Source organism: Ambystoma mexicanum, chromosome 4p (genome assembly GCF_040938575.1).
Source record: "Ambystoma mexicanum isolate Mex_15411 chromosome 4p, UKY_AmexF1_1, whole genome shotgun sequence".
In the NCBI taxonomy this organism is placed as follows: domain Eukaryota; kingdom Metazoa; phylum Chordata; class Amphibia; order Caudata; family Ambystomatidae; genus Ambystoma; species Ambystoma mexicanum.
The window spans coordinates 1,089,887,768-1,089,915,526 of NC_090927.1; the positions used below are offsets into that span (position 1 = coordinate 1,089,887,768).

Here is a 27,759-nt window from a genome sequence, read left to right on the forward strand (position 1 = left end):
AATTTGGGCAGTATACTGATTCCACTGTTACAGGGTTCCTTTGAATCCTTCCCTTCAGAAACATAAAGCAACCATCGGGGTCCCTGAGAACTACCCCAACATTGAGGCCCAGACCCTTGGCCACCACAATCGCCGCCCCTTGCTTCTTCATCGTGAACAAGGACATATAAACGCGCTCGACATGCTGTGCATGAAGGCTCAGCTCCTTCCCCCTCACCCAATGGGTTTCTTGCAGTAAGAGCAAGTACAGCTTGAAGCGCTTAAATTCTCTCAGCACCAGAGTTCTTTTGGTGTGCAAGTTGATACCTCTAGTGTTCAGGGAACCCAGCACCATTGCCCACCGCGGACTAGCCATTGGGGTCTGAGAGCCAGCTCCTTCTCTTCACCTTTATACTTGAGCCGCCATCTGTCCAAGGCCGCCTGAATGCCGATCTTAAAACCTGCCTTCACCTGTCCAAATGTGCGAAATCACTACTAACACCGCCCAACATCTCCCCATCCCTGACTCCGCAATCCCCTTGAACCATCTCCCCCAGCATCCATCAAGGAACCACTGCCATAGCCAGATCCCAGCTGAACCACCAGACAAACCTGAGCCCAACAGCTCCCTATTCACATAACCGCTCCTGTGGAGCCCTCTACATTCCCCGTATGCAAAAATAACTCCCAACACTCCCACATTATTCCCCCTAATGCCCTCCTAGCACCCTGCGACCATCTATCCCCCCCCTCCTGCCTATCCCACGCAACCTCACTCCTAGAGGTGCACTCCCTCTGGCCCCCCATCCCGTGACTGGCAGGAGCCCAGAAGTGCTCCATATGTCACACCAACCACGACTGGACTCTTTCAATGACAAGAAAGTCAGGTTCCTCCCGGCGAGGGAGAATTTTACCTCTTGAATTTTCTGGAACCCTGGACACGTCTCTGCTCCATCCGCACTGCTCTGTTCGGATCAGGCTTCGTGCTGCCCTTGGAATCATGACTCTCTCCAGCCTGTCCAACAACTCCACCTTTTCCCCTCGAATGTCCTCTTCCGTCCCCAAATTATAATCCGGCCCACCATATTCAAAAGCCAAGGAGAAGGGGAAATCCCAACCATACCTCACCCCTTTCTCCTTGAGCCACTGCGTCGGGGGGGCCGCACAGTTGTCATCTTGCCAAGGTAAATGAAGAGAGGTCCTTTTAGATTGTAATGGAAGCACCATTATAGGAGATGGAGTCCCCTTTCCTGGCTCTTTCCAATATTCTTGCTTTATCAGCATAGTAGGGAAAGAACCTAGGACCGAACGAGGACCTCTGCCGCCCCCGCCCCCTGCTGTGTGGGCTCTGTCAATGGTAGGTTCGTTGGTCGCATCATCGCCAAATAGTTTAATCACGTTGTTCACTGCACAAATTATGTCCCGCTCCGTTTCCCCTTGTCTCTCGGAAATCCAAAAAACCTAATGTTATTCCTTCTCTCTCTATTCTCAAAATCATCCATCCTGAGAACTGTCTCCTGCTCGAGACTCTCCACCGCAGCAAGTCTCTTGTCTATCTGAATCTTCAAGACCTCCACTGAGGTCTGATAGGAATCCAGTCCCTGCAGTCTATCTTCCATCCCATCGGCTCTCCTGTCCAGCTTATCCAGATGATGCCCTATGTCGGATCTAATGCCTCTGATGGCCTCAAAAAGCGCAGCAATGTCTCTTTGTGGCCATCAAGTCCGTTGCTGACGCCATGGTGGGTGGTCTCAAAGAGCTCGCCCCCGTAAGGGACCCTCTATATTTAAATTGTTGCAGTGCCAGTCTGCAGCGAGAGTCTGGGAAAAGCAGATTATTCCCCTGTCAGAGCTAACCCCCAGAACCTACAAGGAGTCAGTAATCCAGGGGAAGAGGGCCTATCAGGGCTCTTGCCTGGAGGACTGCTGCCCCACCAGTAGCCAGCAGCACTCAACGGGCGGGTGACGTGGGGCCCAAGAGCTTCCAAAGCACAGATTAGGGGCACCCAGAGTGGCCAGCAAGCGAAAAGTCTCTTGCCGCTTCCTAATCCAGCCTCTCCGGACATAGCTGGGCAAACAAAGAGGACCGACACAGCGTGGTCCAGTGCCATCCTACCAGGTCAGAAGGCTCAGGGGGAAGCAATTAGTAGTGGGCAATCCTGCTGTTGTGTGGGTCCCAGACCCTTCACCTCACTGAGAAGTACAAGAGACAATTAGCGCCGCAGTAGCCCCCCTCGTACATCTCGCTGTGCAATGCTGATGGGTCCCCTTGTGCAAGGGGGGGTTACCCCATTGCTCGAGGGTTCATTCCGTTATGAGGGCTCTCCTCCCTTGGGGTCACCCCAGCACTTACTGGGCAAGCTCCTAGATGTACACCTGATGGGCCACAGCGCCTCCCAGCCTTCACCTTGTACTCCCACGGGAATGCAATCTGTCACACTCCTGGGAGGTCTGGGGGTCATCACCCAGCGGCTCCTTAACACGTGACTGCCAACCTCTCACTCCAGGGCACTCTCCTGCTTCTCTCACATGTGGCAGTCTCCCTTCTGATGTACCTCAGGGGCTTCCAGGAACCCCTCCAAGATCGTCCCAGGTGAGGCCCCACTAAGGGTCTTCCCTCCGCAGGGGTGGAGGGTGAGAAGGGGGCTACACTCTCCCACCAGCAACAAAGCCACTTGTGAGCCCTTGGGACTTATGAAGTCTGTCACAGCAGGCTGCAGCCCACAGCAGCATCAGGCGAGGCAGATTGAGCCCCCACGGACAGAGGAAAACCGTCGCTGCACCGGCTGGGCGGTCCTCTCTCTCCAGCTGCAGAGGGTCCCCGTCCCCTTGTAGAAGCAAAGTGGAGCTGCATCGTGGATCAGTTATGCCGAGGACCTTGATGACTGTCGAAGTTCAGAACTCAGGTGTTCCTGGCACAAAACACCACAAACTTTGCCAGGGTACTGGGGTGGGGGGGGTCAGACCCATCAGATGATTGCAGCCTTGTCACCATCTTGGAGGTTTACCGGGGGCTCGGTACCTTCGAAGAGCCGATGGGCCAGGAGAGACGTGCCAAATCACTGCATTCACGCGCTCCTGGTGGCCAAATCACGTGGGACATTTAAAGATGGAAATGAGCAGTGCAGGAGAGGACAGTGAACTCCAGACTGAGGCTCGCGAGCGCGAGACACACAGAGAAGGTTACTGGGATAGAAGGAGGGATGCTTCAGATGAGCAGGAAAAGCCGTGGAGACCCGAGGAGCTCTTGGGCGTCGGCCCGCTCGTGGAAGCAGCGTTCATCCGTCCAGAGCGAGAGATGGTGCTGTCTAACGATGAAAAGAGCATAAGAAGAATGTTTGAATCCAGTCAAGACACAGTACTATTGCAACCCTCATAAGAGGAATGTTTGTATGCAGACAAGACACAGTACAAAGAAAAAACCCAAACTAATTCAGGTGCTTGAGGTGCCAGTGTGGGGGAGAAGTTTGAACAAGTGTCATGTGAAGGCATCATGAAGCAAGACACGGACAACAGGTTCAAAGTTCAAAATAAAATGATTTATGAACTCAGTTGTCAGGATGGTTGAAGGCCTAACCTGCCCTATACTAAGGTGGGATTTCCCTACCTGAATAAAACTAAGGAAAGTCTGAGTCAGAATGTTCAAATTAGAAGTCTGTCTGTGTCCGAAACCTATCCTCGCCCTCACAACTAAAGCTAAACAATGTGTATGGATGTTAGTATGTAAAGAAATGGTGATCAGACAAAAGTTCTGAGCTTCTTTCAGCTCCTAGCTTTCTATTTAGCTCCCCTTTCCCAAGTTCAAGAAAGTTCCACAAAAGTCTCTGGATTACCAATCTTAATTTTAAAACAGTTCCACAAATCCTTGGAGTTCCCTTCCCCAAGTTCAAGGCAACACAGTTCCACAGAAAAGGCTCTTGAGGATTCCGTCCTCAAGACAACATTAAAGTTCATCAAGCCTCAGTATTCCCTTCCCCTTTGGCCTCCGACCCTCAATGTTCAAAACAAGTCCAAAATCAATTTAACTTTCCTTCTGGATAAATTTAACAATTCAATCAACTTACTCTTTCTTGGTTAGCTTTAACAAGGTATTTGGCTTCCACAATTGAGGGTTCCCTGGTCTAGGCACAGTTGTCAGACCACACTGTCCATCCATTATAGGTTGCGCAACCAGGAATCCTAGGCTCTTTAACACACTCAGGTTCTTTTGCCTTTGCGTCTATGTGGATTTTCAAACTGACTTGGCTTCTCATGGTCAGCCTCTTGGCTTTTCCACACTGTGTCGCACAACCTGGGCCACTCCTTGGCCATGCCACATTGTATTCAGGCATAAAGGTTCAGCTTTTTCTTGTCACACTGTAGTCAGTCATAAAACTTCACTTAGTGGTTATTTTACTCCTCTACTACCTTGCGGCTATACTTTCTCGCAATCTTCCACTCTTGCTTTCTCGCCGCTTACTTTGCTTTCAAACAGACAAGGTTTGCGTTTCATTTGTCATCTTGTTGTAACTTTTCTCAGAAAGATTTAATTCAGTGCGGTATTCAATATTTGTTACTTATTTGCTTTGCCGCTTTAAGTTTCACCCAACCGGCGGCCTCAGGTTCATTTCATTAGTTTCATGCTATTTCATTTATTCAGCGTTTGCCTTGCTTCCCCACAGCCCCCAGGAGCGCCCCAGTTTGAGTGACTTTTTCCCCTCATTCACCTGTCCTTAGCATTCTCTCCGGGCAGCTACGATGCTTGTTTCCAGCTCTGCCTGCTGGCTTTCCTTCACTCATGAGACCCGCTCGCTCTCCTGATGCTCTTCAGTCCTTGCAGGCAGCTCTGCTATGCTTGTGTGGACGCTGGCGGCTGGCTTTCTTCTTTTCCTTTGTTCGCAGCTATGGCTGGTTTCCTGGCTGCCCGCCTGCTCCTGGGCACCACAATTCCTCGGGACCGTTTGCCGGTGTCCTGGCTTTCTTGCCTGGCTGACCACGGCTGCCTCCATTCTAACAGGGCTTCCTGCTGCTCCCCAAGCTGGTCTCCCTGCTGGTGTAAGTATTGCTGGTTCCTTCTCTTCCTGGTTCCTTCTCTTCTTCTACACCTGCAACCACATGACAGGTTGCATGCGTGAGTTCCTAATTGGACTTGCCTGACTATGATTAGAGGGACATGCCGGACCTTCACAATTCCCTTCAGGCCTCTTCATCGTCTCAGTACTAGAGTGGTGAAATAGGTTACTAGTGTTCACTACTCCTAGTCGCCTCTCCCTCGTCCCAGTACTAGAGTGGTGAAATGAGTTACTAGTGTTTACTGCCTCTAGTCGCCTCATCCTAGTCCCAGTACTGCAGTAGGTTGAATAAGGGAAATTGAGGGGAGTTGTTTTACTTTAGCCAATAACGGCCATGGGTGGGGTAGGCTGGTTCTCATAAGGGACAGGGGGATACCATGTCTCGTCTGTTGCACCCTTAAACCTGCTCTTCTTCACCCTCTTCCTGGTGTTTCTATACTGGTAATATCCCCTGTTTTTTTCTTGGCCAGTGGTACATGGGTAGCAATACCCCATAACTGCGTCTGAGATGGTTGGTTCCCTCGGAAATGGAAATGAGGGATACCGCGTCTCACCCAAGGGCATCTCATCCCCAATCCCCAAGGACCAGCTACCCAAGTGATCAAGTGATCTCCCTCCATGTCTCCACCTTCAGGGTCAGGATCGAAAAGCCATGGCCATTCCCTGGCCACCTGAGAAGAGGACCCAAGGGAAGTAGATGTGAGGACGCCCTCAGGTTTCTCATGTTTACTATAGGCCAATATACCAAGTACCTCATGGTATAGGCCATTTTGTATTTATTTTGTTTATATAGCGCTTTACTCCAAAACGCTGAACATTTAAACAACTTGATACATAAAACATTTTGGTATAACCGAAGAACTGTGAATCAATTAAAAGAAGTCCTGGAAGTTGAAGTTAGGTCAAGGTCACTGGTAGGAGTGTATACCAGTTGATCTTAAAGGAACTACAAAGGAAACCCCAGCAGGCGAGTGTACCAGGTAATTGAGATTGAATGAAGATTCCTGGCAGGGGAGTACACCAGTTAATCTACATATTTCTACAGAAAGACTGTCGCAAAACTTGTGATCTCAACAACAAACAAAAGTTCTAAGCAGTGGATGAAGATTCCTGACGGGATTACTCTAGGAAATCAAAGCAAAGAAAACCTTACAGAAAGACTTTTGCAAGAAGAACCTTTTTGAATCGGAAGCTTGTCTTAAGGAACTTTTACTTAAAGGAACACCTTTGCAATCCTGTTTGAAGAGTCTAGGGGCAGGGAAATATCCCCTGAGTGCAAGGATCTTTTACACTGGAGAACATTTTCTTTGGAATTATTATTGAATTTTTTGTTTTGAACACCTTTGCCATCATCAAGTCAAAGACAATTCCTTGCACCCTTTGCTGTTTTGTTCGTAGTCTGAGGGCCAGGATAGGATGTATTTGTACAAAAGGAATGTTTATTAGTTACAGACTTCCTGACACAGACAGATCATTCGTTTTTCTGTCTAGGTAGGGAAATGCCTCTTTAAAATTGGGCTAGAAAGGCATTAACCCAACCTCTTTTCATTTAATAAACGTCTTTGTTTAAATACATTAACACCTTTTGTCCTCCTCTCTTTGCTGACCTCTCACAGAAGCAAACTATTTAAAATCTGAGATTACGATCATAGGAAGGCAAAGAAATTGACTAATCTGAAAGAGTGGTGTGACGAGTCATAGGACATCGTCCTGACGACAAGGAGAAGAAACACTCCACCCATACCAAAACCCCAAACTTTTTTGGAAATTCCCATACTGTCTGGAAAACTAAACTCTGATATACCATATGGGTATATGTATTATGTAACGTAAAACCTTGTATCCAAAATACTGAGAAGAAGCAGTCTCCTTTAGAGGAAAACCATACCCGATGTGTTTGTGTCATACCTCAAGGAACCTAGCGGCTGTGGACTAAATGGAAGCTGCGTCCTCCATTACTGGTTCCTTCACGTACAACGAAGCGCAGAGTACGAGTCTAGTCTTTTTAACGCATTCCGACGCCCGTTTATAAGCCGCTCACTTCCGGGGTCGGATGCGTTGCAACGAACAGTTTTCCTGATCGCCTGCGCTTCCATACTCCTTGTACTCGCTCTTCAGAGTTTTGCCCTCTCTTTCTCGCCTCGCTTTCCTCCCGTCCTTGCTCTTTGTATTTCCACCATATCTCTTCGCCTCCGTTCCTTTTACCCTTCTCCTTCTACCTTCCGCTCCCTTCTTCCTCCTGTCCCGTCCTCCCGTCTGGTGTTCCTTTACTTCAGCCTTACCTTCTTTCATTTCCTCCTTCCAGTCTTACCTACGAGTTTACTTCCCGTGTATCAACCACTTTCTGTGTAACGGACTGCCTTGCCTTATCCCAGTGACTTTGTTGTTCTTCCTGTGCACCGACTCCTGCTTGCCTACGGACTGCCTGCCTTTTCCTGTACATTGTTGTGGCGATCCAAACTTACTACTACTGGACCTACTCAGGTTAATCCGGATATTCCGAGTTCACTCATCTCTTCAGTTGAAGCATTTCTTTCTGGGGTTTTTTATGCCGCCGGCTTTTTCCCCACAGTATTACGGCTGAGGAGGGTAGCCACAGTTCACCCATTGGGTGTCACTGTGGCGTCCTTTCACGGTCGTCCTTCCCTGCAAAAAAAAAAGGGAAAGAATCGAACACAAGACAATCCGAAGCTTGCTTCACATCGAAAGATCAGAGGTGAGGAGGAAGGGGAGGACAGGGGATCAGACTCTTCACAAGCAGAGGAAGATATCTCTGACAGATTGCAACGCCAGCAAATCCCTATGGCTACTCCACAACAGGTGCAGGAGTTAGTGGCAGCTGTCCAGAACCTGAACTTAGAAGTTCAAAATCTTAAGGGCGCTAATGCCGCCTTACAGCAGAGGGTGGCGGAACGGGACCCACCTACCTCGGATCTTCCTCCCTTGCCCTTAGTCTCGGGGAAGTTTGAAGGGACGCCCAAGAATTTGAAGGAGTTCTTGGATGCTTGTAACTTACATTTTTCATTCCGTTCCCATGCATTTGCTTCTGGACACGCTAAGGTCGGATTCATGATTACTCACATGTCAGGCAATGCTCTGGCCTGGGCTACCCCACTGGTCAACAGAGCAGATCCCGTGTTACAAGACTATGAAGCATTCAAGACATTGATGAAGCAGACCTTCCTACGTACTGAGAGTACGTATTTGGCCTCGGAGGACCTGTTGGACATTAGACAAGGGAACTCCGACTTAATGTCCTACATCACGTTGTTCAAACAAATAGCCGCTGAGGCGGGCTGGCAAGAACAGGCACAATACGCCATATTCCGGAGAGGTCTGCGAGAAGAACTCAAAGACGAACTAGCACGCATAGAAAGACCTCTCACCTTTACAGATCTCATCACAGCTACATTGCGAATAGATTTCCGATTAACCGAACGACGAGCAGAGCGTCGAAAGACAAAGATGGGGATCCCTATACCTCCTGTTTCCCTCCCTCTGACATCACCTTCCTCGACACGCTCCACGCGAGAAGAACCTATGCAGATAGGCACGACCCGTGCCCCTCTCACGGTTGAAGAACGCAGAAGAAGACGGGAAGGAAGTCTGTGTATGTACTGTGGATCTTCGACGCATTTACTTCGAGACTGCCCAGATGTACCCCCGAGACGCTCGGGAAACGGGCACCCTCGGTAAGTTTGGGGACTCACTACCGAGGGATGAGTCCTAGTCCCTTTGTGACCCTTTCAATCACTACATTGGAAGGAAGTAATGATGACCGACTCATGGTGATGGCAGTTACCCTACTTATCGGCAAGACCTCCATTCAGACCCAGGCTCTTCTGGATTGTGGGGCCGCTGGCAATTTCATAGACACTCAGTGGGCAGAAAGCCACGGACTCATCCGAGTAGCCAAGACCGAAGATCATAAAGTAGAAGGGGTTGATGGAGTACCTTTAAGCTCAGGCCTGATTACTCATTCCACAGAGATCCTCACTGTGTGCATCATGGAACATTCTGAACGTCTATCCTTTGACATTATCCGAGCAGCACACTTCCCTCTCATTCTGGGCATAGGTTGGCTCCGTCGACACAACCCTTCTATAGATTGGACCAGAAACCTTTTAAGTTTTCACTCAACCTTCTGTAAAAAGAACTGTCTGCCCAAACCTACCTTTACTACTATCCAAACCACCAACGGTACAGAATCGAAGACAATACATTGTTTACCTTCCTTTCTCAATGAATACACTGATGTAGTGACAGAGAAGATACCTCTTGAGCTTCCTCCTCACAGACCTGAAGATTGCAAAATTGATCTGCATCCGGGGGCTTTGGTCCCTTTTTGTCGTATGTTTTCTTTGACACTCCAAGAAAGAAGATATCTGCGAGAATACCTTGATAAGAATCTGGCCAATGACATGATCAGGCCTTCTAGATCTCCTGCAGGTGCCTCTTTATTTTTTATTCCCAAGAAAGACACACTAGAACTGCGTCCGTGTATCGATTACAGGGGACTAAACAAGGTAACTACAAAGGACAGGTATCCCATGCCTCTCATCTCAGAAATCATTCACGCCGTTCAGTCGGCCACAATATTTACTAAACTAGATTTACGGAACGCTTATCATTTGCTTCGTATTCACTCTGGAGATGAGTGGAAGACTGCGTTTAGGACCCCCTTTGGACTTTATGAATATCAAGTAATGCCATTTGGCCTTGTCAATGCCCCTTCCATTTTCCAACGCTTCATGGACAGACTCTTTTCTGATCTCTTGGGTCATTCGGTACTCATCTACTTAGACAATATCCTTGTTTTCTCTCGCACCCAAGAACATTTTGCCCACGTCCTGGAGGTATTCCACAGGTTGCAAAAAAAACATCTTTCGGTTAAACTTGAAAAATGTGTCTTTTCGGCTAAATCCATTTCCTACTTAGGTTACATCCTTTCCTCAGAGGGCATTGCAATGGACCCTCAAAAAGTCAATTCCATCCTTGACTGGCCATCCCCTAAGACGGTTAAGGACATTCAGAGATTTCTTGGCCTTTCTAACTTCTATCGAAAATTCATCCCAAATTTCTCTCTAAGGTACTTCCTATGACCACTCTTCTGAAGAAATCCTCCTCTCCATTTCAATGGTCTCCTCAGGCGGAGAAGAGTTTTCAACAACTAAAACAGACCTTTTGTTCAGCTCCTGTCCTAAGACAACCCGATCAGCACAGTCCTTTCATCGTTGAAACTGACGCCTCTTCAGCCGCTGTAGGAGCGGTCTTGCTACAAGAACACCATGGTAAGGAACACCCGGTGTCCTATTTCTCCAAAACCCTGAACATCAGTCAACGGAATTACTCGGTTATCGAGCGAGAGTTACTCGCAATGAAATTAGCCTGTGCTGAATGGCGTCACCTCCTCCAAGGTGGGGAACATCCTTTTACCCTTCGGACTGATCACAAAAATCTGCAAGTGTTACGTCAATTTGAGTGCTATAACACTAGGCAGGCAAGATGGGCACATTTCTTTGCCCAGTTTGACTTCGAGATCACCTATATCCCAGGCGAACAAAACCTGGTAGCTGATGCCCTGTCCCGGCGCAGTGATTATCTGTCTGAATCGGAATCCACGAAGGAGTTGATGTTTCCTAGAACACAAAGAATTGGAGTTGTATTTACCTTTTTACAACGTGTCAGGGACAATTCAAGAGGAAGATTCGAGGATGAAATGCATGACAACCGGTCGGAGTATGTCATTAAAGACAGACTTTATCTGGTAAAAAATAAATTGTACGTACCCACGCCAGCATTAAGGAAGACGGCGTTATCCTGGTGTCATGACTCAAGGTTTGCCGGACATCGTGGTATTCGTTGTACACAGGATTTTCTAATACGACACTTCTTCTGGCCCAACATGAGAGAAGATACCAAACAATATGTACAATCTTGTACCACCTGCCTTCGGAACAAATCCACCACGCAACGACCTCTGGGATTATTGGAACCCTGTGCCATTCCTACGGGTCCTTGGTCCACTATATCTACTGATTTCATCGTTGACTTACCAGAGTCACAAGGTTGTACCTGTATCATGGTGGTGATTGATTCTTTCACAAAGTTGGCACATTTCTCACCCTTGCCCAAAGTACCTTCTGCCTCCAGTATGGCGGAAATATTCCTGAAGGACATATTCAGGTTACACGGTCTACCCACTAAGATCATTTCGGACAGAGGCAGCCAGTATACATCCCATTTCTGGTCCGCTCTCTGTAAAGGCTTGGGTATAGAGAGGGCCCTCACCTCGGGATTCCATCCACAATCCAACGGACAGACGGAACGCCTTAACGGGACATTAGAACAGTATCTCCGGTGTTTCGTTAACCAACAGCAAGACAATTGGGTCCAGATACTTCCTATGGCAGAATTTTCTTATAATCACGCCAAACACTCTGCCCTCGGAATCAGCCCTTTTTTCTGCACTTATGGTTACCATCCCCGCACCTTACTTCCATTAGTTGACATAGAGGGTTCTGTTCCTTCGGCCGAGGTCTCATTGGCAACTATCCGAGAGGCACATAACCAAGCTAGGCTGGGATTGAGGGAGGCCCAAGAAAGAAACAGGACCCAAGCAGATAAACGCCGCAGACCAGTTCCAGAATGGGGTGTTGGTTCTAAAGTACTCCTGTCAACCAAATTCCTACCACGTTGGGTACATCCTTCAAAACTATCCCCGACATATATTGGGCCCTACAAAATCTCTCGGGTCATAAACCCTGTGGCCTTTCGTCTTCAGCTACCATCAAGCTTACGCCGAGTTCATCCGGTATTTCACACTTCTCAACTAAAATCCCCGCACCTTACTTCCATTAGTTGACACAGAGGGTTCTGTTCCTTCGGCCGAGGTCTCATTGGCAACTATCCGAGAGGCACATAACCAAGCTAGGCTGGGATTGAGGGAGGCCCAAGAAAGAAACAGGACCCAAGCAGATAAACGCCGCAGACCAGTTCCAGAATGGGGTGTTGGTTCTAAAGTACTCCTGTCAACCAAATTCCTACCACGTTGGGTACATCCTTCAAAACTATCCCCGAGATATATTGGGCCCTACAAACTCTCTCGGGTCATAAACCCTGTGGCCTTTCGTCTTCAGCTACCATCAAGCTTACGCCGAGTTCATCCGGTATTTCACACTTCTCAACTAAAATCTTTTGTTGAAGATAGATGGACCCGTAAGACAAGCCGCAACTCTGTACCCAACGACCCTTCTAAAGATATCTATGAGGTGGCCCAGATATGTGACTCCCGGTATCATAGAGGACGCTTAGAATACTTGATTCATTGGAAAGGATACCCTATTTCAGAAAACACCTGGGAACCTAGATCACATTTGAATACCCCCTTGCTGTTGTACAAGTTCCATCGTAATAATCCGAGCAAGCCAGGAGGCGTGGACCTTAGGAGGGGGCATACTGTCATACCTCAAGGAACCTGGCGGCTGTGGACTAAATGGAAGCTGCGTCCTCCATTACTGGTTCCTTCACGTACAACGAAGCGCAGAGTACGAGTCTAGTCTTTTTAACGCATTCCGACGCCCGTTTATAAGCCGCTCACTTCCGGGGTCGGATGCGTTGCAACGAACAGTTTTCCTGATCGCCTGCGCTTCCATACTCCTTGTACTCGCTCTTCAGAGTTTTGCCCTCTCTTTCTCGCCTCGCTTTCCTCCTGTCCTTGCTCTTTGTATTTCCACCATATCTCTTCGCCTCCGTTCCTTTTACCCTTCTCCTTCTACCTTCCGCTCCCTTCTTCCTCCTGTCCCGTCCTCCCGTCTGGTGTTCCTTTACTTCAGCCTTACCTTCTTTCATTTCCTCCTTCCAGTCTTACCTACGAGTTTACTTCCCGTGTATCGACCACTTTCTGTGTAACGGACTGCCTTGCCTTATCCCAGTGACTTTGTTGTTCTTCCTGTGCACCGACTCCTGCTTGCCTACGGACTGCCTGCCTTTTCCTGTACATTGTTGTGGCGATCCAAACTTACTACTACTGGACCTACTCAGGTTAATCCGGATATTCCGAGTTCACTCATCTCTTCAGTTGAAGCATTCCTTTCTGGGGTTTTTTATGCCGCCGGCTTTTTCCCCACAGTATTACGGCTGAGGAGGGTAGCCACAGTTCACCCATTGGGTGTCACTGTGGCGTCCTTTCACGGTCGTCCTTCCCTGCAAAAAAAAAAAGGGAAAGAATCGAACACAAGACAATCCGAAGCTTGCTTCACATCGAAAGATCAGAGGTGAGGAGGAAGGGGAGGACAGGGGATCAGACTCTTCACAAGCAGAGGAAGATATCTCTGACAGTTTGTCCTTTCTTTGTGTTTGACAAAAGTATTCACAATAATGAAGGACTACTACCCGGTTTTGAAGAGAATAACGGTAGCGCTGGCAGGGCAAGAGACCATGAACCTGAAGAGGAGAGACAGAGAAGGTTTGGAGACGGCTGCTAGCAAGATAAAAGGTACTTGTGCAAAGAGTCAGACAACCCGCTTTGCACCAGGCAGAGTACGGGTCTTTGAACAGGCGTGGCTTCCATAGACAACGCACTGTAAAGCCCTGCAGTACTAACGGAAGGCAACCTACAGGTGCAGTGAATGCGGGTTGCTGGGCAAAGGGGGGTCTCCCAAAGAGGAAGACAGGTCGAGCACCTAGAGGCAGAGAGCGCTACCCAGCACAGGTCACTGAGACAAATAACAAAACAAAACTAGGAGTGGGAAGGCTTCTGTGATGCTGGAAATGCCTTATGGAGACACAGGGCCTCCTAGTCCTTGTCCTACCACTTCTTGTGTGTGTTTATTCTATGTTTTCTGCCACTGAGGACCAGCCTGGACCTCTGGCAGTGCAGCTCGTCATGTTTTCCTTTTGGAGAACAATAGCCTTGTACCCCTTTTGTGTGTTTTTGGGCACATGTGTGTTGCCCACAGAACAGGGTATGATCTGGTGGCAGCTATGTGCTGACTTGGCAGTGGCTCTGATTGTCCTCCATTTTGGGTCACGCAGGCCATGCCATAGGAATCAATAGATTCCTACAGGAAGGCAAGGTGGCCCCTATGGCCTCTTGGTTTCTATTGCCTTTTACCTTGTTTCCCAAAGTCTTGGGAAGCCCTAACTCTGTCCTTTTCTCCTGACTGGCTGTTGGTTGGAAACTCCATATATGGCTCTGGGGCTGCCCCCTTTCAGACTGACTGGATCCTTCCCAGAGGCTGCATGTTTTATATACACCCTAGGGGTGGGACCTGTATGAATGGAGTCTGAAGTGAACTCACATTTTGTGTTATGAGTGTCTGGGTTCTGTGTGTGACACAATGGGCCTCATTACGAGGTGGGCGTAAAGGGATACCAACACCGTTAAGGACATTGGTGCCGGTAATCCCTTTGCGCCCTATTCCGAGGTCCCTTAGCGGGTCCCTTCCTTAACGCCTGGTTTTACCAGGCGTTATGTACGGGGCCCGGTAAGGGACTTCAGAGCTAATAACGGTACCGCAATTTGTGGTACCGTTATTAGCGCCTCCCCGCTTCCCATTGAGCCCTATGGGGGCTCAAATGGGAATGGGGAATGGCTTTTTCAATGGGGACTTACCAGTCCCGCCAAGGTCGGACTGGACCGGTAAGTCCCCATTGAACGGGACTGAACACGGTCCCGTTATTGGTGGCAGTCATGGCGCTAATAACGCCATGACTACCACCAACCTTGGAATGAGGGCCAATGACTGAGACAGCCCTGACTGAAACTGACATGAATGCAGTGTAGTATACTGTAAGGCTGGGTACTTGCCCCAATCCAGATTCTTCGTTATGGGTGTCTGGGTGGAGTGAATGGCCTGAATGCCTGTGAGCCTGATGGGCTGCCTGCCTGCATGAATGCCCTTCTGCAGGATTTGTTGACTAAGCCCGGCTCAGCCTGAGTGAATGGGAGCCAATGTGTACAACAGGGGACTGCACATTCACCAATTTGTTCAGAAGTTGAAGTCGAAGCTGAAACACGAAGAAGCTGTTCCTTGAAGCCCAGCTGAAGGAGAAGTCTGCTGATGCAATTTCTTCGTGTTATCCAAAAGCTGCCGTGTTCTTTCAAGGGCTGATCCAGAGATGACCTGCAAAGGAGACCTCTCCCTGAGCTACGAGGGACCATCGTGCAAACTGCTACTCTTCATCAGAAGTACCCTCAAAGCCAGTCGTGTGTGCCTGCCGTCTGGAGAATGGGTCTTTGTGAGTCCTGAAGAGGAATGCCCGGACATCTTGAGTCAAAGAAGTCCATTGGTGTCACCCAAGGTCCAGAGGTGCGTTTCGTGACTGCTGGAAGCCATTGCTGTCTACCACACAGAAGAGGGTGTACCCTGGCATAGTGCTGCTGGAAACCCAGAGCAGTGAAAGTTTCAAACTGCCTAAGAATGTTTCAAGGTACATCCTTACCATCATCATTGACGTTTTCCTGCCTGAGAGAGTCCAGAGTCGCTGAGTGCAGAGGAAGATCCGTCGGTGAGTTTCCGGCCACTTGTTGCTAACAAAGACATCCCGAAGGTCCATAATTGGTGAGGGTCCGAGGTGCACTAGAGTGGTTGAGTCCAGGTTGCCAGAAGCCATTCAGAGGTCCATGCTGCAGCTACAACACCGAAGAACCAAAAGGTGGAAAACCACAATATTCTGAAACCCGACACCAAAGGTGACCTGCAACCGTCGCCGCCAGAAGCCATCAAAAAGGTCTTAATGATATTACGCTCATCTGGCAAGCCTTTAAGGAGCCAGCAGCAAGTTTCATCTTCACAGGACTTGTGCAGTTGGAGAAATCATCGACCAAACGAGAGCACTGCAAAGAGCAAAAGTGCTGCACTTCAGTAAGACTTTGGTTCCATTTTCTTCATGGTCTCAGCATCCTAGTGGTTCCTTCTTCCATGGGGGGGCCCATCCTCTGAGGAAATCGTCGAGTGAACCCGAGAATGCCACTTCGCCTGCCAAGGAACCAACCTTACTGTGACGAGGAAGAGCTTCTTCTAGTCTCAGGGGTTGTCCAGGGGTCCCAGATTCATCTTGGATCCTGTTCTCCTGTGGCCTCTAAGGTACTTTGGGGTGGTAGAACCTTTTAAAGAAAGCAGAAGGTTATTGAACATAATTGGACCTGGCTGTAAAAATCAAGATAAGTTACTCCCTAACTTTTCCATTACAGGTAGCCCAGGTGGGGGGGGATCTTCACACACAATTGTATATCTAGTCTAAATAAACCATTCTGCCATTGTTCACAACTAACCCGCCTTTCTTCCTTACTCTATGCTCATACAACTCATTTAAGAATTCACAAGCCTATTTAAAACTGTCTGCAGTTAGTGCATATATTACTGAATCTAAGTATTGTGCCTTTACCCTACCATAGCAGTGCCTCGATGCCTATGGGCAGCGCCTCGATATACAATTTTACAAATATAATAAATAAATAAATATAAAAGTACAGATACCCACTCTAGTCTTTTCAGCTTCCTTAACTGGTGTCAGAAGGGTCTCCCGGAATGAGTGAGAGGTCCGACAACACCACAGGCAAACGGGCTGCGGAACTGGGAAAGAAAGGTACAACGTGGAGAGAATGAAAGGGAGAAGGAGGAGAACCCTTGTTAAAGAGACCCCCCTCACCAGAACCTGAATTAAGTAATAGACACTAAACCAACATAAGACTATGCTTGATCAAACAAATCCGATACCAGTGAGAAGGATGGTGCGGGGACAGAATGGTGAAGAAAACCTTTTAGTGTTTTCCCACGGATCCATAGAAAAACCCACAAAAAGGGATGGCCCACCAAGGCTGTGGCTAAGCTGTGAATAAAACAATAGTTCTGCCTCATGCCATTAATTGAGGGGAAAGCAAACAGACATTTGAAACAAATTAGCTGCCAGCCACAAGTAAGTGGGAACATAAATAATTATTTATGACAGGGTTGTGGGTCCACCAATGCACAGTGATGAGCCTGTGCACCCAACAAGTCCATACTGGTTAGGATAAAATAACTAGTATAGCCATCAGTGGCAACAAACCAAGACCAGGGAAGGGCTTGTTCCCCTGGCATAATCAAGACCAGGGAAGGGCTTGTTCCCCTGTCTTTTGGCAATCCAGGGAAAGGATTGTTCTTGTGACATGAAAAGAAAGAGGGAGAAGATCACTGTCCTGAAAGCGGTACACGGTCACTACTAGGCCAAATGGGCAGTGAGAGACCGTAGGAGAAGTACAGCTGCAGGACCGCAGCAAACATATTGTTTTACCCCATAGTAGGCTCATAGGATTTGAGTATAAGGGTTTGGACACAGGAAAGTGGATATCTTTATTATGGACATTCTGACAACGACTGGTCCATTAGTTTGTTTTGCTGAGGCAAGATAACCCCTCATAGAGTTGGGGATAGCGCGGCCTTTTACCCCAACCCTCTTATTTAAATAAAGTAATTGTGAGCCCCTCAATACTGTGTGCATATTCTTACTTCTGGTGCCTCACAGTGGCCTTTGACTCCCCAAAGAAGGCTTGCTTGTCGGCCTCTGACTTCATAGGGAAAATTCCAGTAAAGCATTGAAGCAGATTAATGTTGGTTAAAGAAGGTTCCTATCATGCCCTGTGTGGAGAATCCTGCAGATCCCCCACTAAACCCTACCTAAAGTTTCCTCCCAGGTGGCCAGGAGAGGGCAGACACTGCCTGATTCCAATCCTGGGGGTGGTTTACTGCGGGAGGATCACCTGGGTGGAGACAATGCACAGGGCGTTGGGGAGAGATCGCAGGGTGAGACATGGTATTTCTCCCTGGAGAGGAATACTCTTACTACAGATATAGACCATGCTTATTGCCGTTTTGATATATCTTGACCTCATATTAGGGATGGACCGGTACATTCTAAAGAAGTGATTCAATATAGTCTTGAACCCAAAGAACCAATCTTTTATACCCCTAAATCCCCATAACCTCTACGATGCCAAAAGTATACCAAAGGGAATGGCGAACATGTGACCTTTCCTGACCCATCTCTCTCTTAAAAGGTAAAACCCTATAACTCCACTTTCAATAACATCAAGGGAGGAAACATCATCCTTAAACCTTTTAAAGATGTAAGAAAACTAAAGTTCTCTATGGTAGACTACATGTCCCAGAATCTCTCAGGGACTGTGTTGAAGAGGAGGGCTGAAGAGGCTTGTAGGAGCCAAGGTCAGGCAAGCCTAATATCTTTTGTCAAGATCAAGCCATCGCCTGAATTAACCCACCTCAGGGGCATAAAAGGCTGCAGCAAGAAGGAGCAGTAGAAAGAAGCTGGTGCAGGAGCTGGAAGGTCGGCAGAAGTAGCAGTAGAAGAAGCAGAGCACAAGGCTGGCAGTTCACTAGGAAGTGTGACCACAAACTGACTCCTTGTAACATACTGAATACTTATGTACAAGTCGTAGAAGTTGCTGAAGTCAAACTAAGAACAAGATTTACCCAAGCCAGTAGAGCAAACCATGTTAAAGTGAAACCAGTTCAATTACAAACTGAACACCATTGTTTTAAAGATGCTTAAGAGGTTGTAACCACAGAGTCCTCTGATACATGGGTGACACAGTTATTCAAGGCTGGTGGAGTGGCAATATAGCCTTGGGGTAACTACTGGAGACAAGAATATGTATGAAGCTGGGGAAGGGACCTGGGTACTTGTTAAAAGTAACTCAGTCAAATCTGTAGAGCCGAGTCTGTTCAAGTTAGGAAGAAGCCGCCTGGGAGCTAAAGACATATTTTCTGGTAGCTACAAGACAGAAAGGAAAGGCAAAGAGGCTGCCCTTTCTTGCCATACAAGAGAGAACAGTGCCTTGCCAACCTGTAGAGGTCTAAGAGTCTTGTGGAAGTTGCCTGAAGTAAAGGCAGATTTTGTGGTAGCTGCAAGACAGAAAGGAAAGGCACAGAGCCTGCCCTTTTGTTGCCATACAATGGAGAAGAGTGCCTTGCCAACCTGTAGAGGCCGCACAGTCTTGTAAGTTGCCTAAAATACAAAGTTGCAGTAGCAGCAGTAGAACTGTGGTTGTCGATACCTTTGTCAGCTTATTTAGCTGAAGCAGAAGCAAACTGGCCAAGTGGAGTCTGCTCTCACAGTATGAGTATCAGTGTTGCTGGTCAAATGCTCCAAAAACAATGGTGTTCTGTTGTCAGGACTATACTGCACTGATGATCCCTAATAAGGGTGAAACCAGGTATGTAGGTGTCTTGAGAGCTTTGCAAAATATCTGTCTTGGTTGAGTAAGCTATGTATAAAGTAGCACTGCCATCTTAGACAAAGACATTTTCCTGGAGAAAAGGTATGCATTTGGGCTAATTTGCATACCCACAATGTCTTGCTGTTGTGGCTCAGAACTGGAGGTCAGCTTCCAGCAATGGCTACTACTTAGCATTGTGGAATGTGTGACTTGGCTCAGATGGACTTTCCTATTTTCACATTTAAGGTGGAAGTTTTTTTTCCAAACCTTTTTAAACTCACCATAACTATCTTGGTGTTGTGGATATGTATATTGCTTGCTCATAAATATGCATGTGGCTCATGAGTGGGAGTGGGTGGGTCTGACTAAGATATTCTGCATAATTCAGGATGTAAATATATGCCATTAGCACGCAAAGCACTCTTACTCTCAGCCACATGAATAACAAAATGTGATATTTCTTATATGGCTAATAAGGTATTGCATGTTAGGGCCTGTGCAGTAAGTTGTGAGTGGCATGCTTGTAGTTGTCCAATACAGAATACATAATTAAACAAAGGAATTCTAGCGTTCCACTTGTTCAGATGTAGATTTGCTGATGAGCATTTTGCGAACAGTCTTTGTCTGTAAAGGATTTTTTGGGAAGGCACTTTAAACATTATATCAATCTTATTGTGAAATATCATTGTCAATGTGCATGGGGTTCTCCTTTGTAGTTGAGCTACTCAGTCCCCTTACTTTTCTCTTTATTTCCTCATAACTCATTAGGTTTGGCCCAACTCCAGTTCTGGAAAGGCTTAGCTGCATGGCAAAGAATAAGTCTATATATGTGGCTGCCAACATGGGAGATAAAAAGCCATGCAATTCCACTGATGTTACGTGCCCCAAGGATGGGCGTTATCAATACAATACCAATGTCGTGTTTGATGCTGAAGGGAAATTAGTTGCCCGTTATCACAAGGTAAGCAGAACATATACTAATCAACAACTTTTCGTTTTATCTATGATATTTGTAATTTGGCTGATTTATGGTATCTTATATTATTAGGATTTGTACCTTTCACTGTTGCTATTCGCATGGACTTTGGTGGATCTGAAAGAGGGAGTGGGATAAGTTAGTGGGGAGAGTTAGAAAATGCAAGAAGTGTTGCATTTGTGTTGATATAGGCAGCCCAAATGTACCCTGAACTCTGCTTGTGGACCCTGTGTTTAGAGCATGTAGGCATTTGTCCAGAGGGGAGCCTTTCATTCGCTTGGAGCTAGGAGGGCATTGGGCAAGACTGTGTTGTGTACGTTGAGTGTAGAGGGGTAATGTTCTGTTGGTATTGTTATTGAAATTGCTTTGTAGAAGTGGATTTGTTTGTATGGGCATAGTCGGTTTGAGCATCGAAGTTACAAAATGTTTGTGGGGAGGGAGAGGCTTGGGGGGCCATTTGCAGCCTCCATCTGGTGGGGCATGGCTACAATGCATAGTTGTGGTACGTCGGCGCAGCTGGTATGGCATTCTCTTGAGGTGGATTGTATGCCTTTCTCTTGGCAGAATGTTTTAAACACAGGTAAAGGGCTCTTGTCAGGTTCCTTGGGCTGAGTTGTTGGTTGTTGTATGACATCATTTGGCTTTTGGTTGCTGGGTGGTTTTTTGGTTTAAAAGGCATTGAAGAGCCAGGTCTTTATTATCTTTCTGAAAGTAAAGTGGTCCTTGATTGTGATCTCTTGATGTACTCTTCCATAGTTTGGGCACCATGCTGGAAAACACTGATCCTCGTGCATCTCTCTGGTGTAGAGCATGCTCACTAATAGTAAGTCACTGCTGAGCCTTAATGTTCTTCTTGGTTGGTATTGGATGATCTTTGCTTAGATTATTTTGGCACCACAGCCCTGAAGAGCTCTGTGGGTGGTGCTCAGTGTCTTTAATGGGTTTCTCTTTTTAGCTGGCATCCAGCAGAGACTTCTTAGTGCTTGAGGTATGTGCTCCTTCCTTCCGAGCCTCAGTCGTAGTCTTGCTGTGTGAATCAGTCTGGCATGCTAAAGTATAAACTGTTGGTGTAGTAGATTATTGCGGGGACTATCGCTATGATAGAAACTATCCTGTGTGGTAATTAATTACATAATCCATCTGATTGCGGAATGCTTGTAGAAACATTTCTTTACTAGTGCGTTGATTTGTGGTTCCGGGGTGAACCCATAGTCCATGAGGATCACAAAATTCTTGATTATGTTTGAGGTTTTTGGCTAGGTGCCCATTTCTGGCCAACTTACTTGTGCATATGGTGCTTTGTTTGGTGCGAAAAACATGATTTCTCTTTTGTCCATGTTGGTTTTAAGTTGTTAGTTGTAATCCATGAACTCACCTTTGTGAGGCAGTTAGGGAAGGCAGTTTTGGTCTCATTGCTGCTGGTCATTTTGAAGATGACATGTGTGTCATCCACATAGTTGTAGAAGGTAAGTCTGTTATTTTTTATGTATGAGCCTCAAAAGTGGAGCTATAGAGATGCTAAAAAGGATGGGTGATAAGCTCAATACTTGCAGGACTCCATGGGTGAGCCAGGTGATTTCTGTTCTATCCACGAAGAAAGATTTCATCCATTGTAACGTTGTGTTGTGTAGTCCAACCTTTTTCCAGTCTTCTTATTAAGGACCATGGCTAACAATGTTAAAACCCATTATTAATGTCCAGGATAGTAGGGCTGAGGTGCTGTTGGTGTCTGCATTGATTGGATGGTCATCCCAGATACATACTAGAGCTGATTATGTTCCTCTCATGGGTCATGATCTAGGATGTCGTTAAACCATGTGTTTCAGAATGTGTCAGTATACATAGCTTTTTAAAGTTTTGGCTTTGTGGGGGATTCGTCCGGGTCTCTGAGTAGTGGTTTCACATATACCATCTTGAAAAATATTCATACAATTCCTGTTTCCAGTGAAGAGTTCATCAGTTGATATGATATGATGTGGCATCTATAACCCGCCTGTACACAAGGGTTTCTAGGCGCGACAAGACAAGGAGGGGAAACATGGGAGGACAATATAACGATCTTACTAGGCCTTGTTACATACAGATCGCGGAAGTGCAGGGAAGGGGAGATGTGCCGGGGGGAGGGAAGTGCAGTAAACTCACTAGTGCAGCTACCAGGTGGCTCATAAGTGCAGAGAGGAGGGACTGTAGGGTTGCAGATACAGATCCAGAGGCAGTGCACGGGCAACTGGACATGCAGGAGCCTGGGCCCCAGTTCAGAGGGTGACCAGTGCGCGGTACAGCCAGGTGCATCAGCAGGGAGAGGAAGAGAGAAAGCAGAAGGTCTTGAGTTGCTTCCGGGAATTGTAGGTGGTCCTGCTCAAGTTTGAGTGGGGCAGGGATACTGTTCCAGCATGAGGCCTCAGCCGAGGAGATAGATCTGTTCCCAACTCTCTGCTTGGAGAAGCGTCTGACCCTCAGAGAGTTGGAGGTGAATGAGCGGAGAGCTCGAGAAGGAAGATGTTTTGGAAGAGAAAGTTGGAGGTAGAGCGGTTCCAGGTCCCAGAAAGCTTTGTTGACAATGTAGAGGGTCTTGACGTTGATCCTTGCAGCTACGGGGAGTCAGTGAAGAGATTTCAGAACTGGAGAGATACGATCCCTGGGCTTGAGGCCAAGGACAAGTCTTGCAGTCCTGTTCTGGATAAGTTGTAACGGTCGAAAGAGTAGAGGCAGGAAGATTTAGAATGAGGCTGTTGCAATAGTCCCGCCTAGAGAGGACCAGAGCTCTGGAGACAGTGAGCTTCTGGGGGAAAGTGAGAAAAGGAAGACTACCTCAGAGGAGGTGCAGCTGATAGTTTGACTTCTTAGAGACGTCGGAGATGTAAGGAAATAAGGAGAGGGTGGAGTCGAAGATGACACCAAGGTTCTAAGCCTTACAGGAAGGAGCAGGAAGAGGGTCCAGAGTGGGCGGCCAGAGAGAGAGAGTAAAAGGGGGAGCGGCTGTTGCAATGAGGAGATCTCAGTCTTACTGCCATTAAGGCAGAGCTCATTGACGGTACACAAGCCCTGAATTGTGGCAGTCTTGTATGAGAGAAGAAGCAGATGTGGCTTAGGGTAGCTTGAAACAGAGCTGAGTGTTATCCGCATAACATTGAAAATTGGAGCAGCAAGTAGCGATGCAGTGGGCAAAAGGTCCCAGGTAGTGGTTGAAGAGCCAGGGAGAGAGGTTAGAACCCTGGAAAACACCACAACTAGAGAGAGAGAGAGAGAGAGAGAGAGATAGATAGAAGAGAGGAAAGACCCCAGTTGAACCTGAGAGGGTCGGTCGGTGAGAAAGGAGGTCAACCAGGCCAGGGCCTGATCAGTAATACCAAGCTTGTCCCTGAGACGATTGGGCAGGATGGCCTGGTTGACTGGGTCAAAAGCACAGGAAAGATCAGATAGATCAAGGAGGTTGAGGACAGAAGGGAGATTAGAGTCAAGATTGGCGAGCAAGTCTACATGGGTGTTCAGGAGAGCAGTTTCCGTGCGTCTGGCAGCTCTGAAGCCAGACTGGTGGTCATGGAGGCAACCAACAGATTCAGTGTGTAGATTAAGCTGGGAGATAGCCAGCTTTTCCAAGAATTTTCCCAGGACAGGAATGATGGAGATCGAACGCTAGTTAGCCGGAGAGGAAGGATCGGCGGAGGGCTTCTTTAGAAGGAGGTGCACAAGAGAGTGCTTAAGGGGGAGGGGAAAAACCCAGTGTCAAAGAAGTGATTGCAGAGATCGGCCAAGGCTGGAGCAAGGGTGTCGATGTGGTCCTTGATTGTTATGGATGAGAAGGGGAAATTCTGCTTTGATGAGATCGGACTTGTCTACAAACATCGTCGGGGCTGAATAGGGGAAAGGAGGAGTAGAGATGGCCTCATGCGGGCCAGAAGTGGTAGAGGAGGAGGAAGAGGAGGTAGAGGAAGAGATGGGGGACAGGATGTCCTGAGGTTTAGTAGTGAAATGAGAGGGCAAGGCTATGCAGAGGGCCTGGGAGGGTACAGGGGAGGTAGAAGCTGCAGCAGGATTGTCCAGCTCCTTGCAGATATTGAAAAGTTCGGCCACGTTTTTAGGTGCCGCAGAGATGCGGGCTTGGATGTAGGCTCTCTTCTTAGAGAGAACAGATAGTCTGTACTGTCTTTGGAGCAGGCGGTGGGCCAGTTTGTCAGGGGTTGCGCCTGAGTTCCTCCACTTCCTCTCCGCCACCCTACACTCGCGCTTAAGGGCGGCAAGGTTGGAATCGTACCAAGAGTTGCACTTGGATTTGGGCTTCAAGCTAATCCTCATGACAGGGGCAAGGATATCCAGAGTGTTAGAGATCAAGAGATGAAGGTTAGCGAGGTATCTGTCAGTGTGTGAGTCAGTCAAAGGTGCAGGAGAAGGAGAAAAAGTAGTGGCAAAAGCCTCAACTGACACATGCTTCATGGGTCGAATGACCGAGAAGGTAGGTGGCAGTGCTGGAGTCGGCTTGACCTGCGGGGAGGAGAGAGAGAGGTAGGAAGAAAGGAGAAAGTGATCACTCCAAGAGAGAGGAGTGGTGAGAGGGTTGGAGAAGGGGTGGTCTGAGGAGATCAGAACATCCAGGGTGTGCCCTGCAGAGTGATTCGGGCCAGAAGGAAGAATAGAGAGAGATAGAGAATCGAGGATGTTGCAAAAGAGTCCTGAAGAAGTGCTGGTAGCATCCAGGTGGATGTTTAAGTCTTGAGGAGGAGAAGTTGGGAGGTAGAGGCAAGGAGCGAGGAGGAGAGGTCAGCCCACTCAGAGTGGAAGACGGCGACCTGGCCAGGCGGCCTGTAGATATTGCCCACAGTGAGAAGGAGAGTGTCGAAACTCCCGACAGAGCTGGCGGTGAACCAAGTCTCGGTGAGACCGAGTGCATCCAAATCAAGCTCTTCCAGGAAATGGCAGATGTCAGAGGAGTGTTTGACAGCTGAACGAGAGTTGAGAGTATCGATGTGGAGCAGGTTGCCACATTTGAAGGACTTCCAGGGAGGGGTACAGGCCAGAGGTACACCTTGCGGAAGTGTTGGAGGGCTCCGAGGATGGGCAAATGAGGAAGGAAGAGAAGGCAGGGTAGTTAGAGAGGGAGAAGAGACTGCCAGAGGGTTGGCAGAAGAGGGCGGCAACAGGGTGGCCACAGAAGTATCAGAAGGTGCCAAAGAGGTGGCAGAGGAAGGAGGCAGCAGAGCAGCCAGAGAGGGGTAAGAAGGGATAGCAGCCGAGGAAAGGAAGTTGATAAGGCGCGGGATGCATCTATCAAAGAGGAGGAGACTGGCCTGAGAGCCCTGGACCAAGATGATGCCATTCAAGGAGACATTAATGATGGTCTCATTAATGATGAAGTTGATGAAAATAGAGTGTTAGGCTTTCTTTGGCAAGGACTTCTTTCAGTGGCAGAGGCTGGTTTTGGTGCTGGGGGGCAGTAGGACAGATAGCTCCTAAAGGGGCACCTGGATTCTAATTGATTCTTGAGTGAGCCTGAAGGGGCCTTAATATTTCTTCAAATTAGCACAAACTACTGGGCATAGCGAGGAAACCTAAAGTAATTAAGTGGGGATGGTGGGGGTTTTCCCCAGAGAAATGCTTTTAAAATAATGTTCTGAAATGATGCGTTTGGTGCCATAATTTATGAGAAAAATGGGGTAAAAACCAAGTCAATGTACAATTGTTTCTCTAGGGAAACATGAATAATACCCATTAAATGTCATGATTCACAGCCAGTCATGTCTGGTGAATAATTTCAGTAGAGGGGCCTAAATATTTCCACAAATTAGAACAAGCAACCTAATTAAGGTGGCATCAGGTTGCCCCTCCTAAGAAATGTTTTAAAAATAATGTGCTGATATGATGCCTTGTCCAGCACTATTTCTGAAAAAAGAGGTAAAAGCCATACTATTTACAGTTGGTTCTCTAGGGTCACACTTGTAAATGCCTTGTCACCAGCAGTACACTGCACAGGAGCATGTCATACCATTTTCATGAGGCTGCAGCCATAGCCTATCTATGCCAGTAATGGTCAGTATAAAGTTGCATCCACAACCTAGCTATGCCTGTAAAGGTCACTGTAAATCGCTTGTGTGAGACTGCTGCTACAACCTATCTATGCCTGCAAAAGCCACTGTAAATCACATGAATGAAGTTGCTGCCAATCTCTGCTTGCCAGTAACCGTCACCGGGCCAAGTAAGAAACAAAGCGGGTGGATGGAGTCCACCCACTTTTTTGAGAAAGTGGATGCCGTCCCCCGTACATGATTAAGGAATACAAAAATAAAATGTGCTGCACCCATTTTATTTGGGCAGCGCTGAGTCGAACCCAGGTTCTCCTGCTGTGAGGCGAGATACCTAGCCACAAGGCCACACAAATTGCTTATTATGGAAGTGTAAAATATCTCATATTGACATCTTGCTGTACATGACATGTATTTCTTTTTTACAGATTCTTAGATCTAAAAGGTTCTTATGTACCTTTTATACTAAAATGCTTATTTGTGCTATGCACTTGCTTCAATTGTGAAAGACAAATTGAATAAAATGTGCGTATTTCACTGCAGGATATGTTAAATTCCAGTGATGTCACTTCCCAATGCACAAGTTCTGCCACTATTCTGTACGACTCGAGCCCTCAGGTTGCTGTAAATCATTTCCATGAAGCTGCTGCAATAATCTCTGTTTCCCTGAAATGGTCACTGCAAATCACATGCAGGAAGTTGCCGACACAACCTATCTTTGCCAGCAGCCCCTGCAAGGGATTTAGAACAACCAACCATACAAACACATGCATACACAGGCTGATGGCCAGACAAATGTTAGGAAATACATGACCTATATAACAACTGTACTCAATAAACTGGCATTTCATAATGGCGTACACATATCAGGGACAAGACCTGTACAAGAGCACACAGTTCTAAGTTAGGGCAATTGAGACATATTTTTTTCTTGTCTTATTCACATTTATACCTACTACAACACAGTTTGAACATTCCTTCACTATTATAAATGAAAAACATAAATATGTTTAATTTATTCATTTGTTATTCGAATTTAAGATCCAGAGAATAACAAAAAGAAAAGAAATCACCTAACCCCAAAATCACACTTAGGCACCAGGTTTCCTACAAAATGCACCACCTCTGACTTCTGAAATTATTGAGCCTCCCGCTGACGCTCACAGGAGAAAGCCACCTGCCCCATTCCCCCCAGAAAACATCCCTCAGGGTGTAGCATTCATTCCTTGTTAGTCAAACAGACGCAGAAATCTTAATCACTACAAACGATACAGTTTGAAATGCGCTTGGAACACTTGGTCCAAAATGGGTTTTCAGCATTTCGGAAAACTGGGCATGGGTATCATTGGAAAAAAAGTAAATTGTTTCATTGTCCAAATGGCTGAAAGTTTTGCAGCCACAAACCTTGTGAGGGTGGATCTGGTTTCTTCCAGCAAGACGCAATGTACATTTTTCCCAGCGGCAGCCAACATCAACACCACTCTCCATTTATCGGAAAACACATTCTGTAACAAAC

At 47.3% G+C, this 27,759-nt stretch overlaps 1 protein-coding gene across 2 annotated transcripts in view; it reads left to right on the forward strand.

The window, feature by feature from the left end:
• LOC138453642 (pantetheinase-like) overlaps positions 1-27,759 on the forward strand; it is a 421,456-nt gene that overhangs the window by 85,791 nt on the left and 307,906 nt on the right. For both annotated transcript variants that reach the window (XM_069606676.1, XM_069606675.1), the window contains one exon: positions 20,019-20,211. In XM_069606676.1, the coding sequence (XP_069462777.1) occupies positions 20,019-20,211 (193 nt within the window). The remainder of the gene's footprint in view (positions 1-20,018; positions 20,212-27,759) is intronic.